This window comes from Lissotriton helveticus, chromosome 9, assembly GCF_964261635.1.
Source record: "Lissotriton helveticus chromosome 9, aLisHel1.1, whole genome shotgun sequence".
NCBI classification, from domain to species: Eukaryota; Metazoa; Chordata; class Amphibia; order Caudata; family Salamandridae; genus Lissotriton; species Lissotriton helveticus.
The window spans coordinates 598,971,274-598,998,491 of record NC_136070.1 but is presented as its reverse complement, the minus strand read 5'-3'; the positions used below and the strand labels follow the sequence as shown (position 1 = coordinate 598,998,491).

Sequence of the window (27,218 nt, the reverse complement as noted above, 5' to 3'; positions counted from 1 at the left end):
AGAGGCGGACGAAGTTTGACTGCCGGTCCAGCAGTTCCAGTGAGCTGGCACGGGTGCGCGTCACCTGGGGGCAGGGAAGATCCAGTGGGTTGCTAATGCGTAGGCCTGAGGGTAGGCGATTGCGAGAGCCCTCCTCGGCGATTGTGCCTCCTTTATGATCTGGTGCGCCGCCGCTGCTGTTTGTGAGGAGGAGGATGTACCGTAGGAGAAGATGGCTGAGTCGAGGAGGGGGCGGGCCGGGAGGGTTTTTTAATCTTAAGCAGGAGAGGTGTTCCTGGGATGAAGAGTCACTCTGTAATTTGAATATGAGATCAGCCCCTTGATTAAAAAGGTACGGGAACACTACACTATCTATCCATTATTTGTTTAACAGATTTTATCTAAACACTATTTATTCATATATGTGGAATCCCCGAAAATATTCATACAACAAAATATGTCTTTCCTAAAAAGTTGCAAGGATCACAGTTATGTTATTAATGTTATGTTATGTTATTAATTGTTTTATAACGCGCTCTATTACTCACGAGTATCCTGGCGCGGAGCGTGGAATGAAGTGCGGTGAGCAGAAAGGGGGACTAATGGATAATTTAATCAGTAATAGTAAACAGGTGAGTTTTTAAACCTTTCTTAAAGCATGAGATGGTCTGGGCTGCCCGCAGGTGGAGAGGGAGAGCATTCCAGACTCTCGCAACTATCACCGAGATAGACTGGCCTCCCAGCCTGGTGAACTTAAATCTGGGCACAGCCATCCTGCATTGATTAGCTGATCGAAGGCAGCGATTGGGGACATAAAGAGAGAAGCGTTTTCTCAAGTAAAGTGGTCCAAGCTGATGGATCGCTCGAAAGGAGAGGACCAAAGCTTTAAAGGTAATACGCTGTGCCACCGGAAGCCAATGTAGGCTGCGCAGGTGAGGGCGAGTGCTGGATCTCCTAGGCAGATTAAACAGGAGTCTTACAGCCGCGTTCTGAATCACCTGGAGCCGTTTGATCAGATAGGAAGGAAGGCCACAGAACAGGGCATTTGCATAATCCAGCCTGGAGAGAATGAGGGCGTGCACCACAGTCTCTTTGGCCTCTCTTGGCAGAAGAGGAAAAAATCTGCGTAAAGCTTTCAGAGTTCCAAAGCAGGCCCCAGTAAGTCTTTTAATATGATCTTCGAACTTCAGATCATTTCCAAACCAAACCCCCAGGTTCTTAGCAGGACCTCCCATAGATTTGGGGCAGGGAATGTCAGGAGGCCACAAAAGATTTTTAAAGTTATCGGGGAAAAAACTATAGAAAAGGACCTCGGACTTATCTTCGTTACACTTTAGTTGGGCAAGCGCTAACCACCAAAAGACAGATGAAAGGCAGTGCTGAACAGCCGATGTGTCCAAATTGTCCCTCGGCCAGGTGAACAAAAGTTGGGTGTCATCGGCGTAGGCCATAATTTTAGCCCCCAAATGTTCAGCCAGGTAGATCAACGGAGTCAAATAAACATTAAAAAGAAGGGGACTAAGTGTAGACCCCTGCGGGACTCCAGTTGTGAGTTTTCTAGGGGGAGAGGCATACGGTGGCAGCCACACTTGTGGCGTCCTGTCATCAAGAAATGACGTCAGCCAATCCAGAGCAGTTCCGGTGATGCCAATAGCAGACAGCCTGGCAAGGAGAAGCCCATGGGGCACCGTATCGAAGGCAGAAGAGAGGTCTAATTAAATCAGAACAGCTCTGCCACCTCCATCGAGGCGGCAGTTGCAATGAACACAAACATGTTCTTCATTTTTAAATGTGTAACCAGATCGACATTAAAACAAGCTTTGTAAGTAACTGGCTGCTGAAGCCCTTTGAAGAGTTGAGGGGTTTTTGATATTGGGGAAATTAGTGCATAAGCCCTCATAACTTTTCCCCTTACTAGATCCCCAAGCCAAATTTGCATCCTTTTTTTTACCCACATGTTGGGGATTCTAACGGTACCAATGGGTTTGTTGTTTCCGCCAAAGGGAATTGAGAAAATAGCCCACATTTGTTTTTCAGAAAATGTGATGTACAAGAATGTGCTTGTGTCTGTCTGAAAGGTCCACAATCTTTCTCCTTGAGCTGACTTTATGCTGCGTCCCAACTGTACATGATGACGTGTAGTTGCTCTGTTTTGCTGTTGCTGCAGGCTCATCATTTGACTCCTTGTCTCACAGAGTCTCCATCCTGTTGCTCATTGCAGTAAATGCATTTGTGGAGTCAGGTGAATCGTGTTGTAAAGTTTGCTTCTTCCATGACAGCAATTTTCAGTGATATCTGGGCCAATATGTCTACAACAGAGCTTGTGGTCACTGGTTGTGGAACTTCAGCAGGTAAAAGCCTAGGGGCCAGATGTAGGAAAATCTTAATTACCGATTCTTAAATACCGAATTTTACCGATTCGGTATTTATGAATCGGTAATTATGAAGGAGGGAGATGTAGGAAGATTCGGTAATTGAATTACCGAATATGTAAAAATCGGTATTTACCGAATCGGTAATTACCGATTCGGTATTGCCCATTAATTTCTATGGGCCTTGAAGCCCATAGGAATCAATGGGCAATACCGAATCGGTATTTACCGATTCGGTAAATACCGATTTCAGCAATGGTGCAGGGGGTGTCACTTTGACACCCTCTAGCACCCCAAATACAGGCATGTGTGCCACGTGGCACACAGACATGCCCTAAGGGCATGTCTGTCTGTCACATGGCATAGGTGTGCATGCACACATGTGCACGCACACCTGGATTCGGTATTTTACCACCCAATTGGATTGGGTGGTAAAATACCGAATCTGTAAGGCCTTTGGGACTCAGAAGAGTCCCACCTACATCAGGAAATTACCGAATCGGTAAAAATACCGAATCAGTATTTTACCGATTCGGTTAATTTACAGATTCGGTAATTTTACCGAGTCGGTAAAATAGGGCCCCTACATAACAAATACCCATTTACCGGTCGGTAAATGGCCACCTACATCGGGCCCTAAGTGTCTTGCTTGGCAGACAGGCTCCACTCTCATTTCTGTCCCTTCATGTGCCTCACGCAGCCTCTCATATTCTCCTTCCGCTTCCCACTCAGCCGTAGGCATATATATCACACTTTGGGGAACTGGTGCTGAAAAAGGTACTGAGATAAAAGAGCGTGGGGAAGTTGTACTTCTCTCAGAAGGAGTTTGTTCAATGGTCACAATTCCTCAAGCATGCTGCCTTGGGGGGAAACAACCTTCACAACGCATTCATTACATCGCACTGCACTTACAACACAGCCATTACATCGCAACATCCCTTACAACGCATGTCACTACAACGCAGGCATTACAACGCATGCCATTACAACGGATGACACTACATCGCATGTCACTACAATGCAGGCATTACAACGCATACCACTATGACGAATACCATTACAACACATAGTACCCCTACACTATTCAATGCTTACCCTACTGTTGCTCCCCCTGGAGTTAGAATAGTAATTTTTACCCCTACACTATCCAATGCTTACCCTACTGTTGCACCCCCTGGAGGTAGAATAGTAATTTTTACCCCTATAATATCCAACACTTACCCTACTGTTGCACCCCCTGGAGTTGAATATTAATTTTTACCCCTATACTATCCAATACTTACCTTAAATGCAATGTAACGGTATGCGTTGTAATGGTATTCGTTGTAAAGATAGCATGCGATGTAATGGAATGTGTTCCAAAGGTAGTTTTTTAATATGAGATGTAGTGTCATGTGATGTAATGGAATGCGTTGTAGCGGATGTTGCGATGTAAAAACTGCGTTGTAAGTGCATGCGTTGTAAATGTATGCGTTGTAACGTCATACATGCTGCCTTGGTGTGATTGTTCCTCGTGGTCACAGTGATAGATGATGCAAATGAGGTTGTTGTTGCTTGATGAATTTTCAGTGTCTGCGCTGTTGTTCCATTGGTGAAACCTGCCGCTGTCACAGACTTTGTTATTGGGTGCTTGTAGTCGATGGGGGTGGAGCATAACTTGAAGAGGGCTGATCTGTGTCTTTCTCTGATGTGTGTTCTTCAAAGAAATCATGAAAATCATCTTTAGTATTTTCTCAAAGGCAATCTCAATAAATGTAAATTACAAAAATATTTAAAACCCAATTATCATTGTCGCTGTTTTTAGTGTGTGTGTGGGGGCGGGGGGGGGGGGGGTTCATACTGGAGGCCCGAGTCTCTGATTCTCAACCGGTTTTTTACCTCTAAAAATATTATGTGAATTTTTTTGTAGATTGCTTTATTAACTGTGAGGTACCATAAATAGTGGGTTATTTACAGTGCATACGCTTAAAATTCTAGGGAAAAACACGTACATTTTTAGCCAATGTTGAATGTTTGGAAAGTGTCTGCATAAGGGCCCGTGTCGAGCGAGAGGGTGGGTTCAGTGGTGATCATGAGTGCAGAGCAGGCATTGTTTTCCCTCCAGGATACTGCAGGGGTTGAGTGTAGGGCACATTGTGATGTTGTCCACAATCCCTGCCCCTGAAGCATTTGAGACAGGCCCAGGGTCTCTGGGCCTGCATTCATCAGGCTTGAGGACCAGAGAGTTCTATGTCCAAAGAGATTTGTACTTCTGAATTGAGTTACTTCTCCCGGAGTTGACACTCTGGATGAAACACCACAAACCAGGATCAGTCCCATAGGCTTCATATCAGAATATTATATTTCTTTGGTAAGACATTCATATATTTTGTTTTATAAGAAAAGCATGCAAACATCAATATTTACAGTTCAGTATGACTTTTAGGACTATGCTTTATATTGATGTGTATACCCTATATGATATTGTGTTTTTTCCACTCACCTGAGGTTCCTCCATATGTTCAACTTCTGCTGGTCCTTCAATTCCCCCATTGCTGGTAATTTTAATTATTCTGTACACACATTCATCTCAAGGAGTTCTTTTGAGTTCAGTTCCATCTGTGCTTGTTAAGCAGATCATAAACTTAACTGAGATCTTTAAAGCATGTTTTGTATTCATCCCCGCTCCTAGAGTAAGCAGATACATCACTGACTTTATCAGTGATGTGTTGCCATAATTTTTATGCGGTTTGAATACCAAATGCCCCATTAGCCATGTTTCCTCATAGGCCATCTCCTCTGCAACTACTTGTAATTCTGTCTCACTGAATTGATATTCTCTGATTCGCTCAGGAGCCATGCTGGATATTAGAATAGACAGAACAGGTGGATTGCTGTTTAAATGGCTCAATTAAAATGGACACCAAAGCCACAAAATGGCTGCGAGATGGTCAATGTTTTGGGGATTGTACTCACGAACAAAGAGACGACTGTATGCCCCAAACAAAAGCCTCATCAATGCAGTGGCAATGAATTGGGCAGCAGAAAATAATTTCATGTTGATGTGGTGTTTCCACGCATGCACGAGTGAGAGGGGTCTTTGCTGGTTTTGTAACTGTTGAGTTTGAGGCAGTAGGTGCTTATCCAGTCTGCTACTGAAGACATGCAACTGACAAAGTTTGTTTGGGGGAGGAGACTGTTTCCGGATAGGGAGAGAAAGAGCGGTGCGCCATCATTGTTGGGGACATTGCTGAATCTGTGGGAGCAGATTGTTTTGGCAAGGGGGTGCCTTGTAGATGTTTAGTAGGGTGGGGCTCAGGGAGGAGCCTTGGGGGATGCCAAAGATCTGATTGGTTGGATTATGGATTATGGATACCTGTTGGACAGGTAAGGGACTAGGCTGATCGAATGGGTGCATCCAGAGAGGAAGGTGCTGATCCATCGTAGTGCTGGGCCATAAATTCCAGCCTTGTGGAGATGTTGGATATGGATGGATTGGGAAAAGGTGTTGAATGCTTTAAAGAGGTCTAGTAGAGTGAGGACTGCTGTGTTACCTTTGTCCATGATGAGAGTGATGGTGCCAATGGCTATGATGAGGGTCAGCTTGGTGCTGTGATTTTGTCTGAAGCTAGATTGTGAAGGTTCTTGACAGTGGTTTGTATTGCGGTGGTTGATCACCTTCTCCAGGACATTGTCTGGAGAAGGGAGATATACCTATATTTGGCCATGGTCAGGGGATCTGCCGAAGGTTTTTTGAGGAGTAGTAGAATGGTGGTGTGTTTCCAGGAGTCCAGGTAGGTGGCAGTGAAGGTAGATAGGTTGAGCATCGGTGTGAGAGGTGTGCAGATGGGGTAGAGACCTTTGGTAAAGACGTAGTGTGGGCGCAGGTCTGAGGGGGCTCCTAAGTGGATGATGTTAGCAGTTTATGTGGTGGTGATGACTGGTCAGCAGCTCATGGTGGTTTTCAGGGTGCTTCTGTCTTTGAAGTGGAGGACATTGAGAGTGGAGATACCCAATTGGGAGGTGAAGTTGTAGAAGTTTTCAATTTGTTTCTGAGAAGTAGGTGGATAGATTGCAGAGTTCCTGGGAGGGTGTGACGATTGTGAAGCTGGCAAGTGGGAACGTGAATTATTTCATTATGGTGAAGATTTCTTTGGTGCATTTGGAGCTGTTGTGAATCTGCTCTGTGAATGCTAGGAGCTTGTGAAAGATCCAGGTGGCCGATTTGAAGGAGTTTTTGTGTTATTGTGGGAGTAGTGCCATTGTTGCTCCAGCTGCTTGTAGAGATGCTTCATGAGTCAGAGCTTCTCAGTCTACCAGCTGGCATCTGGCTTGGCGTGAGGTGTGGGGGAGGTTTTCAGGGGACCCAGGAAATCTGTGCAGGAGGTGATTCACATGTTCAGGTTCTTTCAGGTTGGCCTCATGGGGAGGCGGGAGGTTCAAAATTGGAGATCCAAATGTCCTTAGGGATTTTGTTCTAGTGGTGTCTGTGTGTTGTTGTTTCTGGGATGGTTGGGCCAGTACATGCAGAGGAGGGAGTTGTCCATCCACGTGGGAGTGGGGGGTTTGTTTTCCGTGATGTTGGAGAAGTTGGTGAAGATGGGGTGGAAGAGGTGTCCAGCCACATGGGTAGGGTTTTTCACCTGCTGGGTGAGTTCCTAGAGGCTGAGGTCGTCCAGTACGGTGGTGGAATTAGTGTCGGTCTGGTCCTCTTGGTGGAAGTTGATGTTGCTGAACAGTGTGAAGGAGTTAGATGTGAGGACCAGAGGGTTTATGAGATCTGCGAGTGCGGAGCTGACGTTTATCTGGGCCCAGGGAGATGGGGAGTAGATCTCCTCCTAAGGTTAGGGTAAGCAAGATGATGGTTTTAAAAGCCATGTATTCCAGCCAGTTGCTGGTGTCAGCCGAGGTGACATAGCAGATGATTTCCTAGCTGTAGATGATGGTAAGTCCTCCAGGGTTTGTTGGTTCTGTCCAGTCCTGTGAATTTGTACCAAGGAATGGTGGCCACTGCTATGTCTATGCTGGGTTGAGCCATGTTTCAGTGAGTATTAGCAGGTCTGGAAAGTGGTCATGCAGGAGATCCCAGACATCTATGGCAGTCTTGGCAAGGCAGCATGTTTTGAGGAGCAAGCAGTTGAGGGTGAAAGGTGCATTACGCAAGGCGGTGGAGAGGTTTGTGTGGTTGTATGTTCTGTGGTCAGAGTTGGCAGCTGTCTTTAGGGTTGGTCAAGAGAAGCAGCAGGTAGGGTGGTCTTGCCGCAGTACAGGATTGGGCGTCCATGGTTGAGATCGTGGAGGGTTTCTGCAGAGTAGTGCCTGAGTCTGTCGTGGGTGGCTGGTGGGCCGGGGGTTTTGGAGCTAGGCATGGTTGAGCGCAGACTAGCTTTCCTTTGGTGCACCTTTGACACACTAGCGGCACATCTACTTTGCAGCTGCGCTGTAGCTGTCATTAAGAAGGGCTTGGGGTGGTGGATGGGTCTAGCAGTGCTCATGAGGTGCATGAATGGGTTGAAGAGGGCAGAAAAGTGGAGCCCGGCACACAAGGGGTGACAAAGCAAAAGCGAGCAAAAGAGACAGGGAAGCACATAAAGAGAGACATTAAGGGGCACAGAGAGAAACAGTAGAGAGCAAGAGTGGCACAAAAAGAGGGTCAGTAAAGCAAAAAAGACACAAAAGAGAGCGAGAGTGGCGAGAGCAGCACAAAAAGAGAGACATTAATAGGCAACAGTGGCACTAATAGAGGAACAGTAAAGTAAAAGAGACACGAACAAAGAGAGGCAATTGAGGCAGAAAAGAGGGAACCCGGGTGGGGTGCAGACAAAAAATGTTTCAGATCCGCAAGAGCCATAAAGTCTTGGTCAGAGGACTGAGTCAGGTATGCGGGGGGGCAGAGCGCCACTCAGCAAAAGAGCCAGGCAGAACAGCTGGGGCTAGGCAACCTCCTTCAATTGTAGGCATATTGTTTAAAGCGCTAAATATGTTGAATGCCTTGACAACAGGACTTTTAACATTGAGAGTGAAGATCTCAAAATCAATGATCTTGGAGCGACGTGCCTCAACATTGAAGTCCTGAACGTCGAGGAAGACCTTCCTGGCAAAAGATGCCCCATTGATGAGCACTTCACTTGCAAGGTCATCAGCGTAATGATCCTAAGACCCTGGTATGGCAATGGCGCTTTCCTTGAGTGACCACAAAGGTTGCCGGAGAAGATTCCCAAGAGTTAAGTAGGGTGCAACACTGAGCCATTCAGGGAAGTGGAGAGAGAGGCACTCTTTTCAGAGGAGATCTGAAGTGATTTTCAACATAGTGTGAGCCGCAATTGACTTACAAGTGTACACCCTTCATCACTATCAGCCACATTATGACATTTACTGACAGAATGCCTACTCAGTTACAGTGTGATTTTCAGAAAGATAAACAATTCACAGCCTAATGTTTTCTTCATTTCATTTCTTCGCCACCAAAGAAGGCGTGTTTGTTAAATCGTAGGCAACAGTTCAATTAAATTCATGACATTTGTTGAGCGCACAGCTACCTCCTGGGAGGTGTCCCGGTGGTAGGGGGAAGCTAACATATGGGAAGGAACTATTTGTCTTTACACCCATTAGAAAGGTGTCGAAGAGTAGGGTTCTGAAATTAAGTCTAAACACCGATTCCAAGGGGGACTGCAAAGCAAACTGAGCGGCAATGCATTCCACAGTTTGGAGGCCAGGTTGGGGAAGGATCATACACCTCTTCAAGCTTTGCATATGCTGGAACTTGGAGCAATTTGAGGTTGTTATCAAACAGATTTTAAACATGCCAGCCCCAGAAGACATTTAGTAAAGGAAAAAAGATAACTCTTCAAAAGTGATCTTGAAGGATAAATTTTGACCAGGGATCATTGTTCCACAGAGCGGAAAGGTTTACGGAGGCCCAGGTATCACTTTAGTGGCTTTGAGACTCTGAAATCTTTTGCTGCTTTGAATCTATCCATTGCTTCCTCAACAGAGTGTTTTCCTATTGTCTTCTCTTTCTTTCTTTCTTTTTTAACTTTTTATTTCTGTTGAAGGTGATCAGAACAATTATAGACATTTAGAGCCATTATTTTTGATAGTTCATAGCCAAGTGGCCTACTAAACGTTTTTTCTCAGAACTGATTCTGCGTATAAAATGCAATGCATTTTAATTCCCTGTTATTTATTGGCCCACTGTTCTTCATCCACTATCTAGATCGACCTATTTGTAGGCTGAGGCCTGGAGATTTTAGAATTTTAGAAGTTTGATCTATCTGAGTATTGCTATTACCTTATTTGAACGTGCAAGAGTACAGTTTATATGGGGTCATGCAAAACTCATTTTTTAGTCAATTAATTGGTTCCCCAACTCTTTGCTGCGGTACATTTATCTGTACAACGATAACTTTGAACAATATCTGGAGGATACAGTACCAAGAATATACTCCTTTCTCAAGGCTCCAATATCAGTTTAGGACTGGCGTCAAAGATTTTATTCTGGTATCTTATCCACAGGACATGGAATTCACAAATACGAAAGAGAAAGGTAGCTGAATTTCCAAGCTCAGAAATTAAGAATTACAAATAAATAATGATTTTTTTTTTGAAGTAGTGAATCCTTTTTGAATTAACGAATCTCCTTGAATTCATCTCTCTTACTCACATTCATTGTTTCAATTACTTGACAGAATAATGAACAGAAAATACATGAAATTCGTAAAGCTATTCATCAAGCTGAAAAGCAGAGGGATGCCGCTGTAGATATGGATAATCATTTGATATTGCTATATGGTGAGTTGTATCTTGTTCATTGACATATTAAAATACAAAATAAAATAATTTTTCTATTAAATTGCATTGTGAATAATAAATATATCAGAATCCTGTGCTTTCATTTAGTTGTCCCTGCTATGCAAAGATCAGTGCTCTAATGCAATAGTTAAGTTAGTGTGTCCTATTATCTCTGATTCACTCACATTGTATTGGCATTCAACCAATTAATTTTCTTTGTTTACAAAAACGGCAATGATATGTCAGAAGAAAAGGAAAAGGGAAAACAATTAAATGAGAAGGTTTTTATAGGGTAATTAACAGATTGTTATGTTGATATACTGGCCACCATTTGATGATAGTTCTTTCTGGCTCCTTCTGCCTATGTCCCTTGGAAGGCAGCCCCTTTCAGGTGGAACGTGCCCTTAAAGGACACTCCTAAAAGGGGATTCAAGTAATAAGCTAACTCCAGGAAAGAGCAGATGGCACAAAATTCTGGTGGTTTTTACAATGGTATTTATTGGTTAGAAACTTACCAAAAGTACTGTTTGTAAAGGAATAGTCCCCAATTTCACTTAGCTTGTGAATGGGTAACAAAGAGAGCAGTCTTGAGGCATAAGGCTTTTCTCAGGCTGGCCATTTTTCTAATACATTGATTCCATTACAATTTGTGCATGATATTTTGTCCATCTGTGGTCTTGGGTCCCTGGTGGTGTGGCAGTTGGGTTTGTTCTTGTTTCTGATAGATATGATTTAGGTACGTAATCTTTACACCATTGTTTTTAGTTTGCTTAGACTTTACTCCTTAGACTTTACTCCTCAGACTTTACTCTATATGTGCCTATACTCTGTATGGAACACACAAAAGGTGACGAGAGGAATGCTTGCAATATGTCTAAACGCATCCCCTCGGGGTAGAATTCCAACCCTTGGTTCTTTTGCCCACCATCCCACCTCAGTTTGGACCGAGCAATATCAAATTCAGTCTTGACCCTGCTCCAATAGGAACAGTCCAGGGTCAACTGCCAGAAAAGGTCCTGCCGTAACCGGAATACAAGTAACCCAATGCATGCCTTTACTCCTCAGTCTTTGCTCCGCAGGTAAGTGTTTTTTAGGGTTAATTGGTGGGTAGAGGTAAAGGGAGGTAAGGGTGATTTTAGGTTTTAGGGTCAGGTAGAGGAAGTGGCGGTAAGGGTGATTTTAGGGTTAATGAGTGTTGGGTACAGATTATTTTAGGGTAATGTGGGTAGAGGTCAAGGAATGTAAAGGGGGATTTTAGGGTTATGGGGTGGTTAGAGGTAAAAGGAAAAGTATGTGTTGAGGTTCAGGGTTGAGTAGAGGTAACGGAAGGTAAGGTTTAAAAAAAAAATAATAAAATTGATAGTGTCAGGGAGTTACCCCCCCAATAAACTAATAAAAGGGGGATTTCGAGTGGTAGCCCCCCAAAAATATATATGTACATCTAAATATATCAATGTATATATCGCACAGTGGCATTACCACTGTGTAGTTATAGTTAGGGATAAGTTTCCATAGGAAATTTATTTTTTGTTGTGCTAATAACTTTGGCATCATTTCACCCATATTAAAACTTTGCACAAAAAAGGTTCATCTTCATCAGTTCCTTCCCTAAAGGTTTTGGGGTGATCCGTCAAGCAGTAAAAGGGGATCCCAAAACACGTTTTTCCCATAGGAACTTTAGACACTGCTACAGCCCAAACCGCTGAATGGAATTACACCACTTTTGATTGAAAGCTAGATTTTTACCAGGAAAGCTTTCTTTTTTGTGATTTGGTGAAAATTCATTTACCCGTTTTTTAAGCTACAAAATGTATCTAGCAGCAATGTACTACAGAGGGAGTACCGAGTACTGAGTACTGAGGGAAAATAAGACAAATGACGCACTCTGATAGGTCATGTACTGCGTGAGCGATAGTTGGTATGGTAGTAAAATCTCGCTTCAAAACGCTAGATAGTCACTGAGAAAAACAAAGGTTAAACTGAGGTCATAGTTAAGCTTGATAATACCTCCTTTACATTTTTTTAAAACCTTAGAAATTCACTTAAAAAAAAGGTCAAAGTGACGTGATAGGTCAAAATGTCAGTTAAAAATACAATTTTAAACAAAAAAAACGTACGTTCACCAGGTATAGTTAACTAAAGTAACTATAACTTGTGCCCCCGCCTTGCACTGCTTTTATGACCTCACATTCTACTTCACTCATGACATGTCCTATGATATCATTCATAAAATTACTAATAACATCATTAATGACATCACTGCATGACAAGTGCACAAGTTATATTTACTTCAGTTAAGTCTATGTGGTGAATCAGTCAATTTTAAAAGATATATTTGAGGAGTCAAGACTCACATTTTAAAGCCAGTTATTGTTTTCATTGTAGCTTTGGAGCAATGACTTGAGGAGTAAAATACACAGAGTAAAGGTATGCGGACAAAATGCTTGTGGACTAAAGTCTGATGTTTATCATATAAGTAGATTCGGATCTGATTTGATATTCATGAGACTTGGTCCTCTTCTCAAGAAGTTGGTGTTTACTGTGGCCATTTCCTATTATAATGGGGTCAGATGTAAGTTCCCAATCGTGCAGGAAATATCCTCATGACATACTTTAAGTTCTGCCAACACTGCTGATAAGCTTTGATGGATTTCTGTTCCACAAGGTGTCCTGGGGTCCCCTTTTTGAAGTTTTCAGCACATTGGTAATGAGGAGATTCCTCTTCTTGTGTGCCAGACGCCGGGTTTCCTTGACCCTAACTTTTGACATGCATGATGTCTGTGTTGTGGGGGACCCAGACTGAGCTGCCAACATCAAAGGTTGATTTGAGAGTTTCTTGGTGATGTTAGTCCCTATCTTCGGTCTAGAGAATAATATTTTAGAAAGATATGGTGTTTCCTGATGAGCGGATCGTAGGTATAGCTTACATCACTAACTTATAGCGCTGTCCACTATGAAACAATACCAATACGGTCAAATGGATGAGGGGCAGAGCTTGATATTCCTATACAATCTATCTTTTAGGTTCTGTATTGGTTGATTGGGCAAGTCTAGTCTCTGTGGCTTTCGTTCTTGATATTTGTGGTGCAGAATTCTTCAGCCTAAGTGTTTCTTCTTTTAACTTTCGGATCCAATCCCTTTGGGTGGTTATGAAGAACATATCTCAAGGTGATTGGCTTCCTTATGCTGCCAGACTGAAGTATAAGGCTTTCTTTCTTACTTACATGGCAGATTAAGACTAAGGGCCTGATTCAGATCACGGCGGATGTGCTATCCGGTATGCGGAAATATGAATCCCATAGGATATAATGGGATGTATATTTTGGCGGACAGGATATCCGCCACCGTTGTGACGGAGTAACCTGTCCGCCAAGATCTAAATCAGGCACTTAGTACTGTGACTCACACAGTCTCTCATTAGTAAGGTTTTGACAGATTTATTTTGGGAACCTCAAACACCCTTAAATATTAATGAAGGGAATGGTTAAATATTAGCAATTTGATGAAACTTTGTGGCACCCTCTCTTTTTTATGCTTACCTGGGCATTTTCTACCTTTGAGGTTAAATCGATTTCTCGATATAGTGTTTACTACAGTAGTTCTGTTCATTTCAGCGGAGATAGAACATCAGTTTAGTTTTTCCATGTGTATATTTTAAGCCTATCTAACATAATTATTTGCACTTGCATTTATTTAGCGCGTCATAGCCCCCATGAGACGCTGCTGTGATATCTGTGAATGGTTTGCACCATATTCAATACGTTTTTAGCCAATAAGTGTCCATGTGGACTTTGATTCATTGCCCCAGTCAGAGTTTAAAAAACGCCACTGCCAGTACAAATGCAAATGCCACCTCCTTGTCCAGTGACGTCATAGGATCATAATAATTGAAAATGGGGAATTTATCAATGTATTGGACAACTTAGAAAAATATACAATTATTTTATTGGAATAATGTCATGATGGCTTTCCTATTTCAGAGAAATATGTTGCAAATTGTGTATATATTTAATCAAATCTGAAAGAAACAGGTTAGTATTAGATTCCTTACCTAAGAATATCCCCAGGCGTCAGTCTGGATCCGGAAACTTTTGCGTAGCAGTACCCCTGCGCGTCGGTAGGCGTCGTCTGCAGGCGTCTCCTGCGGCTCCGCGTCCGTCGTCGGCGTCGTGCGCCGTGATGACGTCGCTGGAGTATATAGACGCCGCCTCCGCGCGCTGACGTCAGTTCTTCTTTTTTCCGCGCCAGTTAGCGCAGATCCGAAGAGCAGTACTCCGGTCTTTGACCAAAGTTTTTGAATCTTTCCTGTTACTCTTAAGGTGCCGGTAGGATGCCCGGTTTTAAAAATTGTGACGGAGAGCCGTCCCGCAAGCTACTCGAGCTCCGGGTGTCGGCCCCGCGTCGAGAGCGGTCCCGGTCCGGACGGAGGTCTAGGGAGCATTCGAGGGAGCGATCGCGGAGCCGTCACGAGCGCTCCGGGAGTCGTCACCATTCCTCTGGTTCCTCAGGTTGGAAGCACAAGAAGTCGGGGCGTCGTCATCGTACCCCCGACTCCCCCCGACACTCGCGCAATGCGGCCGGGGGTTCGGGTGGCCCCACCCCCGCGGCTCCGCGTGAGTCGCCGACGCGGCCTGCTCCATACCCTGCGGTCCCTGGGCAGGGCGCGTCACCTGAGGAGATAGCGGCGTTCCTCATGGCCATGAGGGCACTGTCTCCTCCGACGGGGCCTACGGCGCCTGCGGGCCCGGTGGTCCCGTCCGGGGGCCCTAGCGGTTCGGGTGCTCCAGCCTCGACGCCGTCGGGTGCTCCGGCCCCGACGTCGCCGACGGCTCCGGCCCCGGCGCCGCAGGGACCTTCAGGGTCGACGCCGTCTGGTCAACCGGCCTCTCCGGCGCCGATTCCATCGGGGCAACCCACGGCGCCGCCCCCGCGTGGCGCCGGGTCTCCGGCGCCGGCTCCGGGCGGCGCCGCCCCCATTCCCTCTCCGACTCCGGCCGCGGAGTCGAACCGGCATCGCCCGACGCCGAGTCCGATGCCGATGGGGCCTGTTGACCCCGGGGAGCCGGTCTACATTGTTGACTCCGAATATGGTGAGGATGTAGATTGCGGAGAGGAGTGGGAGGGGTCTGAGGACCCTCTGACCCGCGAGTGTCAGTACGATGTGGACTGGACAGGTGACTTGGATGACGCCAGTGGTCTGGATGACTCCCCCAACCCTGGCTTTGTCTCGCCTCCTACCGTGGCTACGGAGGAGGGGGCAGCTTATTCAGTGGTGTTGATGAGGGCTGCCAAGGCCTTACACCTTGAGCTCCCCGTCGCGGCCGTGAGGACTAACATCCTCACTGAGGTACTCAAACCGCAGTCATGCCCACAGGAGCCACTGCTGCCGTTCAATGAGGCCTTAACTGACGTTCTTTTGGGCACGTGGTCCAGGCCCGCTTCAGGTTCGCCTGTTGATAGGAACGTGGCCAGACGCCACCGTCCGTGTACGGATGACCCAAAGTTCTTGTCCACCCATCCCACCCCTGAGAGCCTGGTGATCCAGGCCTCGACTTCCCAGACCGCATTCCCGTCGGCCCCGCCCGACCGGGAATCTAAGAGGTACGACCAGTATGGTAAGAAGGTATTTTCGTCCCTGAGTCTGGGACTGCGGTCTTGCAACACCGCGTGCCTCTTGGGCCGCTACACCCACTCTCTGTGGGATACGGTCGCGGAACTGCTGCCTGAATGCCCGCCGGAGGTACGGGCTAAGCTCGGCAAGGCTATGATTGAAGGCCGAGACGCAGCACGATACTCCATAAGGTGTGGTCTTGATACGACCGACTCACTGGGCAGGGCGATGTCCACGACGGTGGCGATTCGTCGCCACGCCTGGCTGAGATCCGCCAATTTCTCAGCAGATGTCCAGACTGCATTGATGGACATGCCGTTTGATGGCAGTCGCCTGTTTGGCGACAAAGCGGACCACGCGCTGGAACGCTTCAAGGACTCCAGGGTCACGGCCAAGTCCTTGGGTCTCTCGACCCAGCGCCAGCAAACGGGTTCGTTTCGCTCCTTTCGTGGCCACGGAAGGGGCGGTCCCACACGTGCTGCCAGCCACGCGCCGCAACAGACTTCTCAACGCGGCGGCGGCCGTGGGAACCGCCGTGGTGGCGGTCGGGGACAGCGGCGAGGTCAGACCACACCTCCCCCCGCAGCATCCGCCTCTAAATCCTCCTAGTCCATGCTTTCAGGCCCATGTGACGCCGGTGGGCGGCAGGGTTCGCCATCACCTCTCCCACTGGCGCACAATAACATCGGACAGGTGGGTGCTGCAGCTCGTCCGAAGGGGCTACTCCCTCCCCTTCGAGACCACTCCTCCAGCCATGCCACCGCAGAACCACCGTGTGTCGGGGGACCACTTGACACTTCTGCAGGAGGAACTTACGGCCCTCTTGGCCAAGGGGGCCATCGAGCGCGTTCCTGGGCCAGAAGTAGGATGTGGTTGCTATTCCCACTACTTTCTGGTACCCAAGAAGGACAAAGGGGGCCTACGTCCTATCTTGGATCTACGGAACGTCAATGGCTTCCTCCGGAAGGAGAAGTTCAAGATGTTGACTTTGGCTCAGGTCTTGGCTGCTCTAGACCCGCTAGACTGGATGGTAGCGTTGGACTTGCAGGATGCGTATTTTCACATCCCCGTCCTGCCGGCCCACCGGCGTTACTTGCGGTTCATGGTAGGCCACGAGCACTTTCAGTTTATCGTGCTCCCATTCGACCTTACCAGCGCCCCACGGGTGTTCACAAAGGTGATGGCGGTGGTCGAAGCCCATCTGCGCCGGTTGGGGGTTTCAGTCTTCCCCTACCTGGACGACTGGTTGTTGAAGGCGGGCTCGCCCCAGACAGTCGTCCACCACCTTCAGATGACGGCAGACCTCCTGCACGAGCTGGGGTTTTCCATCAATGTGCCGAAATCACACCTGTGTCCCTCTCAAAAGCTCCTTTTCATCGGAGCGGTTCTCGACTCGGCGCAGTTTCGGGTTTATCCTCTGGAACGGCGAGTCCGGGATATACAGGCTTTGATTCCCATCTTTCAGCCGTTATCCCGGGTTTCGGTCAGGTTGACGCTGCGGCTGCTGGGGCTGATGGCTTCCTGCATCCTTCTGGTGCATCACGCCCGGTGGCGGATGCGGGCTCTGCAGTGGGACCTGAAGTTTCAGTGGGCCCAGCATCAGGGCAACTTGTCCGACCATGTCTTGATCTCGGAGGGCACTGCGAGACAACTGCAGTGGTGGCTTACAGACCGCGATTGGGTCAGAGGCAGATCCCTCTCCCTTCCCCAACCGGAGCACGTAGTTGTGACGGACGCGTCCCTCCAGGGCTGGGGAGGCCACTTGGGAGAGGCGGAGATCAGAGGCATCTGGTCTCCGGCGGAGTCCCGGCTCCATATAAACCTGTTGGAGCTGCGGGCGATCCGCCTAGCACTGAAGGCATTCCTCCCCTTTGTCAACGGGAGTGTGGTGCAGGTGTTCACGGACAACACCACCGCCATGTGGTACTGCAACAAGCAGGGCGGAGTGGGGTCGTGGACCCTTTGCCAGGAGGCTCTGCGTCTCTGGCAATGGCTGGAACGTCAGAGCGTGACGGACGGTTCAACACCTGGCAGGTTCTCTGAACGCCAGGGCGGACGAACTCAGCCGTCGGTGCTCGGTGGATCACGAATGGCGTCTGAACTCGGACGTGGCGAAAGGCCTCTTTCTGCAATGGGGAGAGCCTTGGTTAGATCTATTCGCCACAGAAGAGAACGCGCACTGTCATCAGTTCTGCGCGTTGGAGTTTCCAAGACTGCACTCGCACGGCGACGCCTTTCGGCACGCGTGGAGTTGCGGTCTATTGTACGCCTTTCCGCCTATACCACTTCTGCCCAGAGTGCTGAAGAAGATCAGGCGCGACCGGGCCCAAGTTATCCTTGTGGCTCCGGACTGGGCTCGAAGGTACTGGTATCCCGAGCTACTCAGCATGTCAGTCGGTCCCTCGATCCGCCTGCCCCTTCGGGAGGACCTTCTGTCGCAGCAGCAGGGGACGGTCCTCCACCCGAACCTGTCCAGTCTCCACCTCCATGCGTGGAGATTGAGCGGCGACAGTTGAGGCCATTTGACTTGCCTCCTGAAGTTTGTGATGTGATTCTGGCAGCCAGGCGTCCCTCCACTAAGTCGGTATACGCCTGCCGGTGGAACAGATTTGTGGCATGGTGCACAGCAAAGGCTGTGGACCCTCTTTCTGCCCCTCTCTCCGAGGTTCTCCTCTTTCTTCTCTCTCTTGCCCAGCAGGGCTCTGCTCTGGGTACTATCAAGGGCTACCTTTCTGCCCTTTCGGCCTTTCTAAGGCTGCCTGATCAACCTTCTTTGTTCAAGTCCCCTATTGTAACGAGATTCTTGAAAGGCATCACGCACATGTATCCACCTGTTCCGTTTGTGATGCCTCAGTGGGACTTGAACCTGGTTCTGACCTTCTTGATGTGTGCTCCCTTTGAGCCACTTCATTCCTGTCCTCTCCGTCTCCTGACTTTAAAGACGGCCTTCCTGGTTGCCATCACCTCTGCCAGGAGAGTGAGTGAGCTCCAGGCTCTTTCTGTCAAACCTCCTTTCATGTCCATTCATCCAGACAAGGTGGTTCTGAGAACTAGACCTTCTTTCCTGCCCAAAGTAGTCTCTGCTTTTCACATCGGGCAGTCCATCACCTTACCCTCCTTCTTCCCGCCTCCGCATCCTTCAAAGGATGGAGAGCGACTCCATCGTCTGGACCCAAAACGTGCGCTTTCATTTTATATGGATCGCACTCGCCAGTTCCGGATGGATGACCAACTGTTTGTTGGCTACGTGGGTGCGAAGAAGGGACGGGCGGTGCATAAACGGACCATCTCTCGGTGGGTCGTCCTGTGCATCAAAGCGTGCTACTCTTTGGCTCGGAAGGAGCCTCCTGTTGGGTTGAGGGCCCATTCCACTCGGGCCACGGCGGCTACTACTGCCCTGGGCCGGGGAGTCCCCTTGCAGGACATTTGTCAGGCGGCTACGTGGGCCTCGCTGCACACGTTTGCAAGGCACTACTGCCTGGACAGTCAAGTCCGGAGGGATGGCTTCTTTGGCCGTTCTGTCCTCCAGGACTTTCTGGTGTAAGCTGTATTGGTTCGCAGACCCACCACCGGGGTTGGTATTGCTGGGGTATCTATTCTAAGGTAAGGAATCTAATACTAACCTGTTTCTTTCAGATGAACAAGTTACTTACCTTCGGTAAAGATATATCTGTAAGAAACAGTAGTTAGTATTAGATTCCTTACCGCCCCGCCCATCCTCCCCGTTCTGCGAACTGATACCTAGGGTTAAGGACATCCCTTTCAGGGCCCTAGTTTTAAATGGCACCAGTGTTGGTTCTCACATGACTCTGCGTGTTCTGGCGCGGAAAAGCTGTGTACAAAGAACTGACGTCAGCGCGCAGAGGCGGCGTCTATATACTCCAGCGACGGCGCAGGACGCCGACGACGGACGCGGAGCCGCAGGAGACGCCTGCAGACGACGCCTACCGACGCGCAGGGGTACTGCTACGCAAAAGTTTCCGGATCCAGACTGACGCCTGGGGCTATTCTAAGGTAAGGAATCTAATACTAACTACTGTTTCTTACAGATATATCGTTACCGAAGGTAAGTAACTTGTTCTTCTCTGACTTAAAATGAGACATAAATGCAATTTTTAAAAACAATTATTATCGTTGCATAACTGGTATGTTTCTGTTGAATTTGTTTTAGATCTTCTTATGAAGGGATGGGCTCGGGAAACCTCAACCCGAAAGGTACTGCATATTTGAAAATGTGTTAATCGCACTTATTGTTTTTTCATACCACTTTAAATCTCGCGCCATCTGTTGTTGTCCTATCTCCAAAATTGCGCGAGTGTGGCTGTAAGGCGGAATGCTGTTTTGTGCACATTAAATAAAATGAATACATGAAAAAGGAAATGGGGCAATAAGAAAAATTAATTGGTTCTGGCCACGGTCTCATCCCGTATTTCACGTATTTGCTTACAGTTGAATAGTTTTGTTAAAGCCCCATGTTCACATAAAATATGCGCAATCAAATATATACCACTTTAACGTTCAAACTAGTCATTTAGCAGGGGCGCAATGCAAGCCCGTGCCGCACAGAGGGACCCTGACTCTTCAGGGCACCCCAACCCTCAGCCCTGCCAAGTACCACGCATCAGGTGTTAGGCTAACGCATTCTAGTGCTGGTGTCTGCATCACCGCACTAAAATGCTTAGTCATGCATGCAAAAAATCTCCGACACCTCTTCATTGGCCCCTCAATCCTTGCAGGGTGGGGCATTTGAACAGCTGTGAGGTATGGGAGACTCAGGAGCCCCGCTTCGCATTCTGCAGGGGGGAGACATTATTTTGCGTTCTCCACTGTCTTTCAGGCATTGTGCGACTGGAAGATTTATCACCCAATGGCTATGGGATGTTTATAACCAGACAGGTGACGCACATTATCACACTTACTTGCACCAACGAGCACTCTTTCCTGAAATGCACTACAAAATATTTTCAAATGCTTTTATGTATCTTATGCATGTGACAAAAATAATGATTGGTGGCAAATGCGTGTTCGTTATGCAATTTGTGTAGATGGTCACTTTTTGTTGAACTGATTAGTTCATCGTTGTTTTAATGTCAAGAAGTAAATTAGATAGTTTTAAAAATATGGCCCAATGGCCATTGTTTCCTTGAAGCATAAATAACAGCCTGTAACCTGTCCGTAGTATGTTCATTTGGAGGTAGATTTGTTTGATAAATGACCCCAAAGCCGAATTTTTTATTGGTTTTCTTCTACTATCCCCTTTATGAGTTTGTCTGCCTTTGCCATGTTTGTGGTTGAGTGTCTGGAAATTCTGTAATGAACGCATTTAAAAAAAACTCACTCATCGGTAAGACAAAACTCATTATACTTAACAAGTATTAGCAATAAATAATAATTTCGGATGAATACCAATTTATAAACATAAAAAGTCTTGCATAAAAAAGGACACTGGGATAAAAAAACATGTAACGTATAATGCAACACAGTGTCATTGCATAGATTAGAAAATATGCAAAAATGCAGACTTCTAAAGAGAACCTATGTTCAAATATTTACACAATTTAAAATCACCCTTTTGTTTCATTCCTGTGCAAACATGGATCTATATCATCTGCTCTTTCCATATTGTCTTTATAATTAAAAGGGTGTACGTCTTCTTGGAATAAATATCCAGATAAACTAAAAAATCAAGTGTTCTGCCATTGCCATGTCAGTTTTGCAAATTCAAAGAGCAACCTAATGAAGGTGGCATTCATATTCTTCAATAAAGGGATTAGGTTTTTCGATAGTTCGAATAGTTCGGATGTCAGTTTCCAAGTCCTGCTTGTCGTTGTTTCCTGCTGCCCCCCTTCTCGATGTTTGGTTGGTATCTTGTCCCACGGACCCCCAACCCCCCCCCGGCGCCTTTTTTCTTTCTTTTTCCTCTTTCTCTTCCCTCTTCCTCCACTCATGTATATTCCATGCTCCATGTAAATATATATTTTTATACACAATAAAAAATTACAGAATTTTTTTTTAAAAAAGGGATTAGGTTTTTTTTGCGCAGTGACAGATACATTAGACTAAAAAACAAAAAACGCCTCTAGGGGCGGAATTTTCTTATAGCCTTACAGCCCTCCATAGCAGGCTCTACCAGCCATTAAAGGTCCGCTCCCTTGTTAAAGGCCCTCGACTTCGGCTTGGGCCTTTAACGCTGGAGCGGGCCTTTAATGCCCTGTAGAGCACGCTATGTCGGGCTTTAAGGCTATAATGGATCATGGAAGGCAACAGTCATAAGCTAAACAAATTAACATATAATTTTTTTTTTTTTGGTAAATATATTTTTATTGCAGGAAGTGAAATTAAGTACAACGTTGGCGCCTGCATCGTTACGCAATCTAGTGTGGGTGGGAACCACATATCCTCTATACACGGCCATTCAGCCCACAACCCGGGGGTCGGGCGGCGTATGCCAAGTTCTTGTAGCGTGTTCCTCTCCATACATATAGTATCTCACAGGCAATATAGTAAGTCCCATCTGCTTTTTATCCAAGTGTCTCAGACCTATCCTCCTCCCTCCCTCCTCTTATCCTACCCCCCAGAGGAAGATGGTGGTGGTCATCGCTATTCATTGTCCCGGTGCTTTATAGGATCAAAATCACTCCACTTCCTCTATCCCCCACCCATCACCCCGCTCGTCATCGGTGGATCAACTTGTGTATGTTCATCACATGATAAATAGGCCGTGAGTCTGCCTTGGTGGCGTCGTGCTATGCTATTATGTCGCGTCAGTGGGATCCAGGCCGTCCCCCTCTATGCTGTCTGTGTCAGTATGAATGTTATGGTCGCGCAGGGCCTGCACTATCGTTTCCCAAGCCTGCGCCGACTCTAGCGCTCGCTCATCCTGTCTACGCTTCGCCTGCTGGAATCTTAGCGTGCTAACAAATTAACATAATAATGTCAAAGAATTATAATGGCTGACTGTATTACATTGTACAAGGGACGGTGAGAGGGAGCACCGCCATAGAAATATGTTAAAAAAAATACAGGTGAGGCAAAGGATAGGCATAATGGAAACTGGAAAGTGTATGCTCTACAGTTGATGCTCGCTATGTTGTGTATAATGCTGTAAGTCTGTCATTGTTTGGGTATTGCTTATACAAAACTTAAAACATAAAGTTTTATGAACTTTGTACAGTCTACCAGGGCATAATCCCACTCTTTATTGCCACCAAATTAGCTGTCTCTCCATCAAAAACATTGTCATATTTATGGAACAAACCTTTGTGATGAAAGCAGTAAATGGCATCTGCCATAGGCGTGTAATGTGACAGGAGGGTGTCACCAAGGGCAGCCGTGGCCCTTGCAGGTAATAATAATAATAATCCACATTTGTAAGAGCGGTGGGGCCAGGTTGGGGGATTCGACAGACGACCACGAGGGAAATTAGATAAATAATTTTCCCTCCTCGTCGTCTGTCAAAATCCCCTCCCCCACTACCCCAGCCCACTGCTCTTTCCTGCACGGGCCGTGGCTGACCAAGGGTTTTTTCATCTACCTGATTTACATTTTTGTAAATCACTTCATATTTAGTAGTGTGTGTGTGCCTGTAATAAAAGTACTTTTTTGTTTTAAATCAAAAAGCACTGACTGGACAATAATGCATTTGAGTGTTGTTATTGCATATTAGTGAATTGTGATTGCTAGCCCATACAACCCGTCCTGTGTAGGCCGTTGACTGCTCTGTTTCACTACCTTGAGACAGTCAAGTGCTACAATGGGGTACTTGGTTCCCAGTTACAAGACAATTGTGGACCTATTACTTGTGCCAGACACGCATCCTTCACAACTAATAAACCAATTTCTTACAAGACTAATGATATATTTTAAATATGTTACTGTCTCAAAGGCTTTTGGTCTCTTTTGGGTTCAAAACTGGGATTTTCGTTGACATAGTTTGAGAGTAAGGAATTTCAACACACAGCCAATGAGGATTTTAGGCAAGAACAGGAAAAACATTGACTGTGATGACAAAAATATCCCCGTACATCTATAACATCCCAACAAACCATACGAAGGTTTACATCAAAGAATCAAAGGACGGTGCTATGATTGATAGTTCACATTTTACAGTTTTCATGCTATACCTGTAGTTGCAGTTCTCATCTTTGGCTATCCTTAATGAACCAACTTGCACCACTTGATGACTCTACAGAACTATCAGACTTCTTGATCCTGGTAGGGCTGGCAGTATTTCTGTCCACCACACAATAACACCCACGAGGAGACATCAGGCGTGTTCAACTCATGAGTGCGTCTCTTCCATTCAACACTCCAATGGAATACATTTTTAAAATCTCAGCGCTGGTTCATGCGAGGTAGGTGAGATCCTCAATACATAGAGGGTCTTGGGAGGCACCTCACCAATGAAGCACTAACAATAAGGTGAGGTATGCAGAGGTTTTCTCACCAGTGCTGGATGGGAACGAGCTGTCCACATATGCATGATGTATGCCCCTAGCAAAATGATGATGCTGGCAGAGCACACCAGTCATTTCCACCTTTCTTACATAATGACAGTAATTAGAACCTGGTGGTACCTGTTGCCTCCTTTATCTAATCTGAGCATTTGTATCTTGAAGGCCTCAGCCAATGACTCACATTGTATAATGCAGACATTGAAAGCATCAGCTAACACTGCATCTGTTTTTGCATGGATGTATAGATGCATATATTTGAGAATTTTCTAACATATTGAATTTTTATCTTTCAGGACTTTGCGGAGCGTGATCAGGAGACACTGGAAGCCATAAAGGAATTGGTGAGAAAAATTCAGAAGAGAGAGGAGAAACTTAAAAATCTCACCCAACAGTTACACGATAAATATACTGGTATTAAATCACTTTTACAGTGCGATACAGAGGTGAGACCTGAACAGAAGCAGGAAGTCCAGAGCACCAGTTAAATCTGGGTGATTATAATTTCCAATAAGAAACATCACTACTATTATTAAATTATTATATTTTTCCATAATAAAAGATTTTAATGTAGCAGATGCTGGGAAACCAGCTACTTACATTCTTCAAGTGAACAGTTTGACAATAAAATGATTCAAATCTAGCCAATAAAATTCAATGATTTGCTGGAGACACTGCTCTTTTGTGTATGTGTATTGCTTCTTTATGTTTGATGGGTGTTATTAAATAAATACTACAATACCATTTTGAAGTAGCATATACGATTTTAGAATAACAATGCTTATTCTCCAAATTTGAATTCAAAATAGATCAATTAAAAAACATGAGACCTTGACTACTACTTGTAGGAGGAGAACATGATCAACATTTCTCAGATATATTGACATTCATTATATGAAGTGATTATGGAGTAAAAAAAATATCAGGTATAAAGGAAGTACTGTGTTTGTGTGTTGTCCGGTGCCGGAGAAGAAGATTGTTTTTTTTCTATGTAGTTCACAGTTGAAGGGACTGTATTGAGATATTCTTTTCTATTCTGTTTATGGAGTAGTTCTAGTGCAATAAATCTGGCAATTCCACCTACTCTCATACAAATGCTTTTATTTTTACTTGCCACAATCTTACTTAAACCGGATACCCCAGTCAAGAATATTTTGACTACGTCACCACAATTCTTTTTTGATGTGATAATAATTGAAGATGACATAGCGTTTGAAGTCATTGTATCACTCAGGAAAATCAGCTGGAGAGTTTAGAAAATCTGTGCTGCCTGACCCCTAACTTCCTGCTCTCTTATTTGATGTTTTTCCTCCAGTGAGCTTGACAATTATGCAAGCTCAATGGAGGTGCGCCATTTTGTTTTGGTTTTTGTCAACATCAGAACTGTGCTGTGCACTCTGGGTTTTGTGTGATAGTCTGATTTGAATCAAGCTGGTGTTGTCCATCTCAGACACCATTGTCTAAAGGTACCAAAGTCCATAGGTGTAGCCGACCTGTCCCCGTCCTAAGAAAAATAGGTAGGAAGGGCTCCAATCGAGTTCCTTTGTACAGAGTCGATTTCTCTGGGATAGGTGAAATTCTTGCTTATGCTTTTTCCAATCTCTTCTTGCACACATGAATAACACATATGTGGCTCCGCTTCTCACTTTTGGAGCACAACGACTTTGGTGTGGATCTGTACGATGTCACTTGTTCACGCACAGGTGTACTGATTTCAAAGTTTCCGGATGCAGTCTGACACCTGGTGAATATTAAGAAGTTGAGGAATCTGAAGGGTAGAGTACCCACCTGAAAGTTTGTTACCAAGGTAAGTAATTTGTTTTTTGGTCCTGTGCTGACATGCTGGCTGAGAGATGTTCTACGCTAGACAACAAGCCTCTCCATTGAAGCATCAGTCATTCGTCGACTTTGACACACACCGGACAGCTTGACTATTTTGTTTCGCTACCTTCTGGGATTCCTCACTTTTGAAGCCCTGGTTAGGTGCTTTCATTTTGTTCGACACCCTCAGCGACCCAGACTTTTAAAGCCTGCTCATCTTCTTAAAAGGAAACTGCATGAGCAATGCTAGCGGCCTTGTATGAACGGAGATGCAGAGCATGTAGATGTTCATTGTGCCGACTGTAGGATTTGTGAGAAAGGATTTAAGTGTAGCACTCCTCCCATGTTTGCAATGGATTTTCCCAATTAGACTTCAGAGAAACTCGGAATTTATTTTATGACTTTTTTTAACAGCTTGCAGCAAGAATGCAGGTTCACCATTGTTCTGATTGATCAGTAATCTATGTGGAGAGCGTTTAGATTTATGCATCAACTTGATAACTATAGTGTTTTGGCTTTCTTATGAAAGGGTTATCCCAAAGCTTTGTTTTCAGATAAAGGAGTCCTATAAGAATCATCAGAAATGCAGATGATTTTTTAACAATGTGGGTCAAGCACAAAGGAAGCAGCTTTAGGTATCCCAAATGCAGTGGTTTGACAAAGCTTGCCAACAATTGTTATTTATTAGGGAGCTGTACAGATGTCACTGTGCAACCACTAAAGAGCACTGTTGGATAGTGGGAGAGTATTTCAGAAAGGTTACTCTGGACAGTTTTCCATTCAAATCTTCATTTTGGCTATATACCCATAAAGGTACATATAAAACATCACATCCATATAAAAAAAAACACACACAATCAATATATATAGATAAAAGTCCATCAAGTTAATCTATTAACATTTCCATTTCATTAAAAGTAGATATAAAATGTAGGCTAAAAAGGGGCAATTCAGGCCAGTCCAATAAGAATTATCTTTTGTACCTTCCCTCATTGATCAATTAGAAACAATCCCATTAGTAAAGTATAAGTTGCAATGTTAACTATACATCACTACCTTGTTTTTCTAGAGGAATAGCCAATTTCTGCCTCACTCTCTACATGGAAATCAGAAAACGAGAAACTGCGAATACACTAAAATGCCTTGTGTCTGCTTTCAATAGTCTTAGGGCCTTATTTATGAGGCCTTGCAACAGATTTGCGCTTCCATTGT

The 27,218-nt window shown here is 45.6% G+C and overlaps 1 protein-coding gene across 1 annotated transcript in view; it reads left to right on the top strand.

Annotated features, from left to right (window-relative positions):
- CCDC175 (coiled-coil domain containing 175) overlaps positions 1-24,859 on the top strand; it is a 414,158-nt gene extending 389,299 nt beyond the window's left edge. The window contains exons 17-19 of the mRNA XM_078660614.1: positions 10,019-10,121; positions 19,904-19,947; positions 24,482-24,859. Of these exons, the coding sequence (XP_078516740.1) occupies positions 10,019-10,121; positions 19,904-19,947; positions 24,482-24,673 (339 nt within the window). The 3' untranslated portion in view covers positions 24,674-24,859. The remainder of the gene's footprint in view (positions 1-10,018; positions 10,122-19,903; positions 19,948-24,481) is intronic.
- Positions 24,860-27,218: the final 2,359 nt, after the last annotated feature.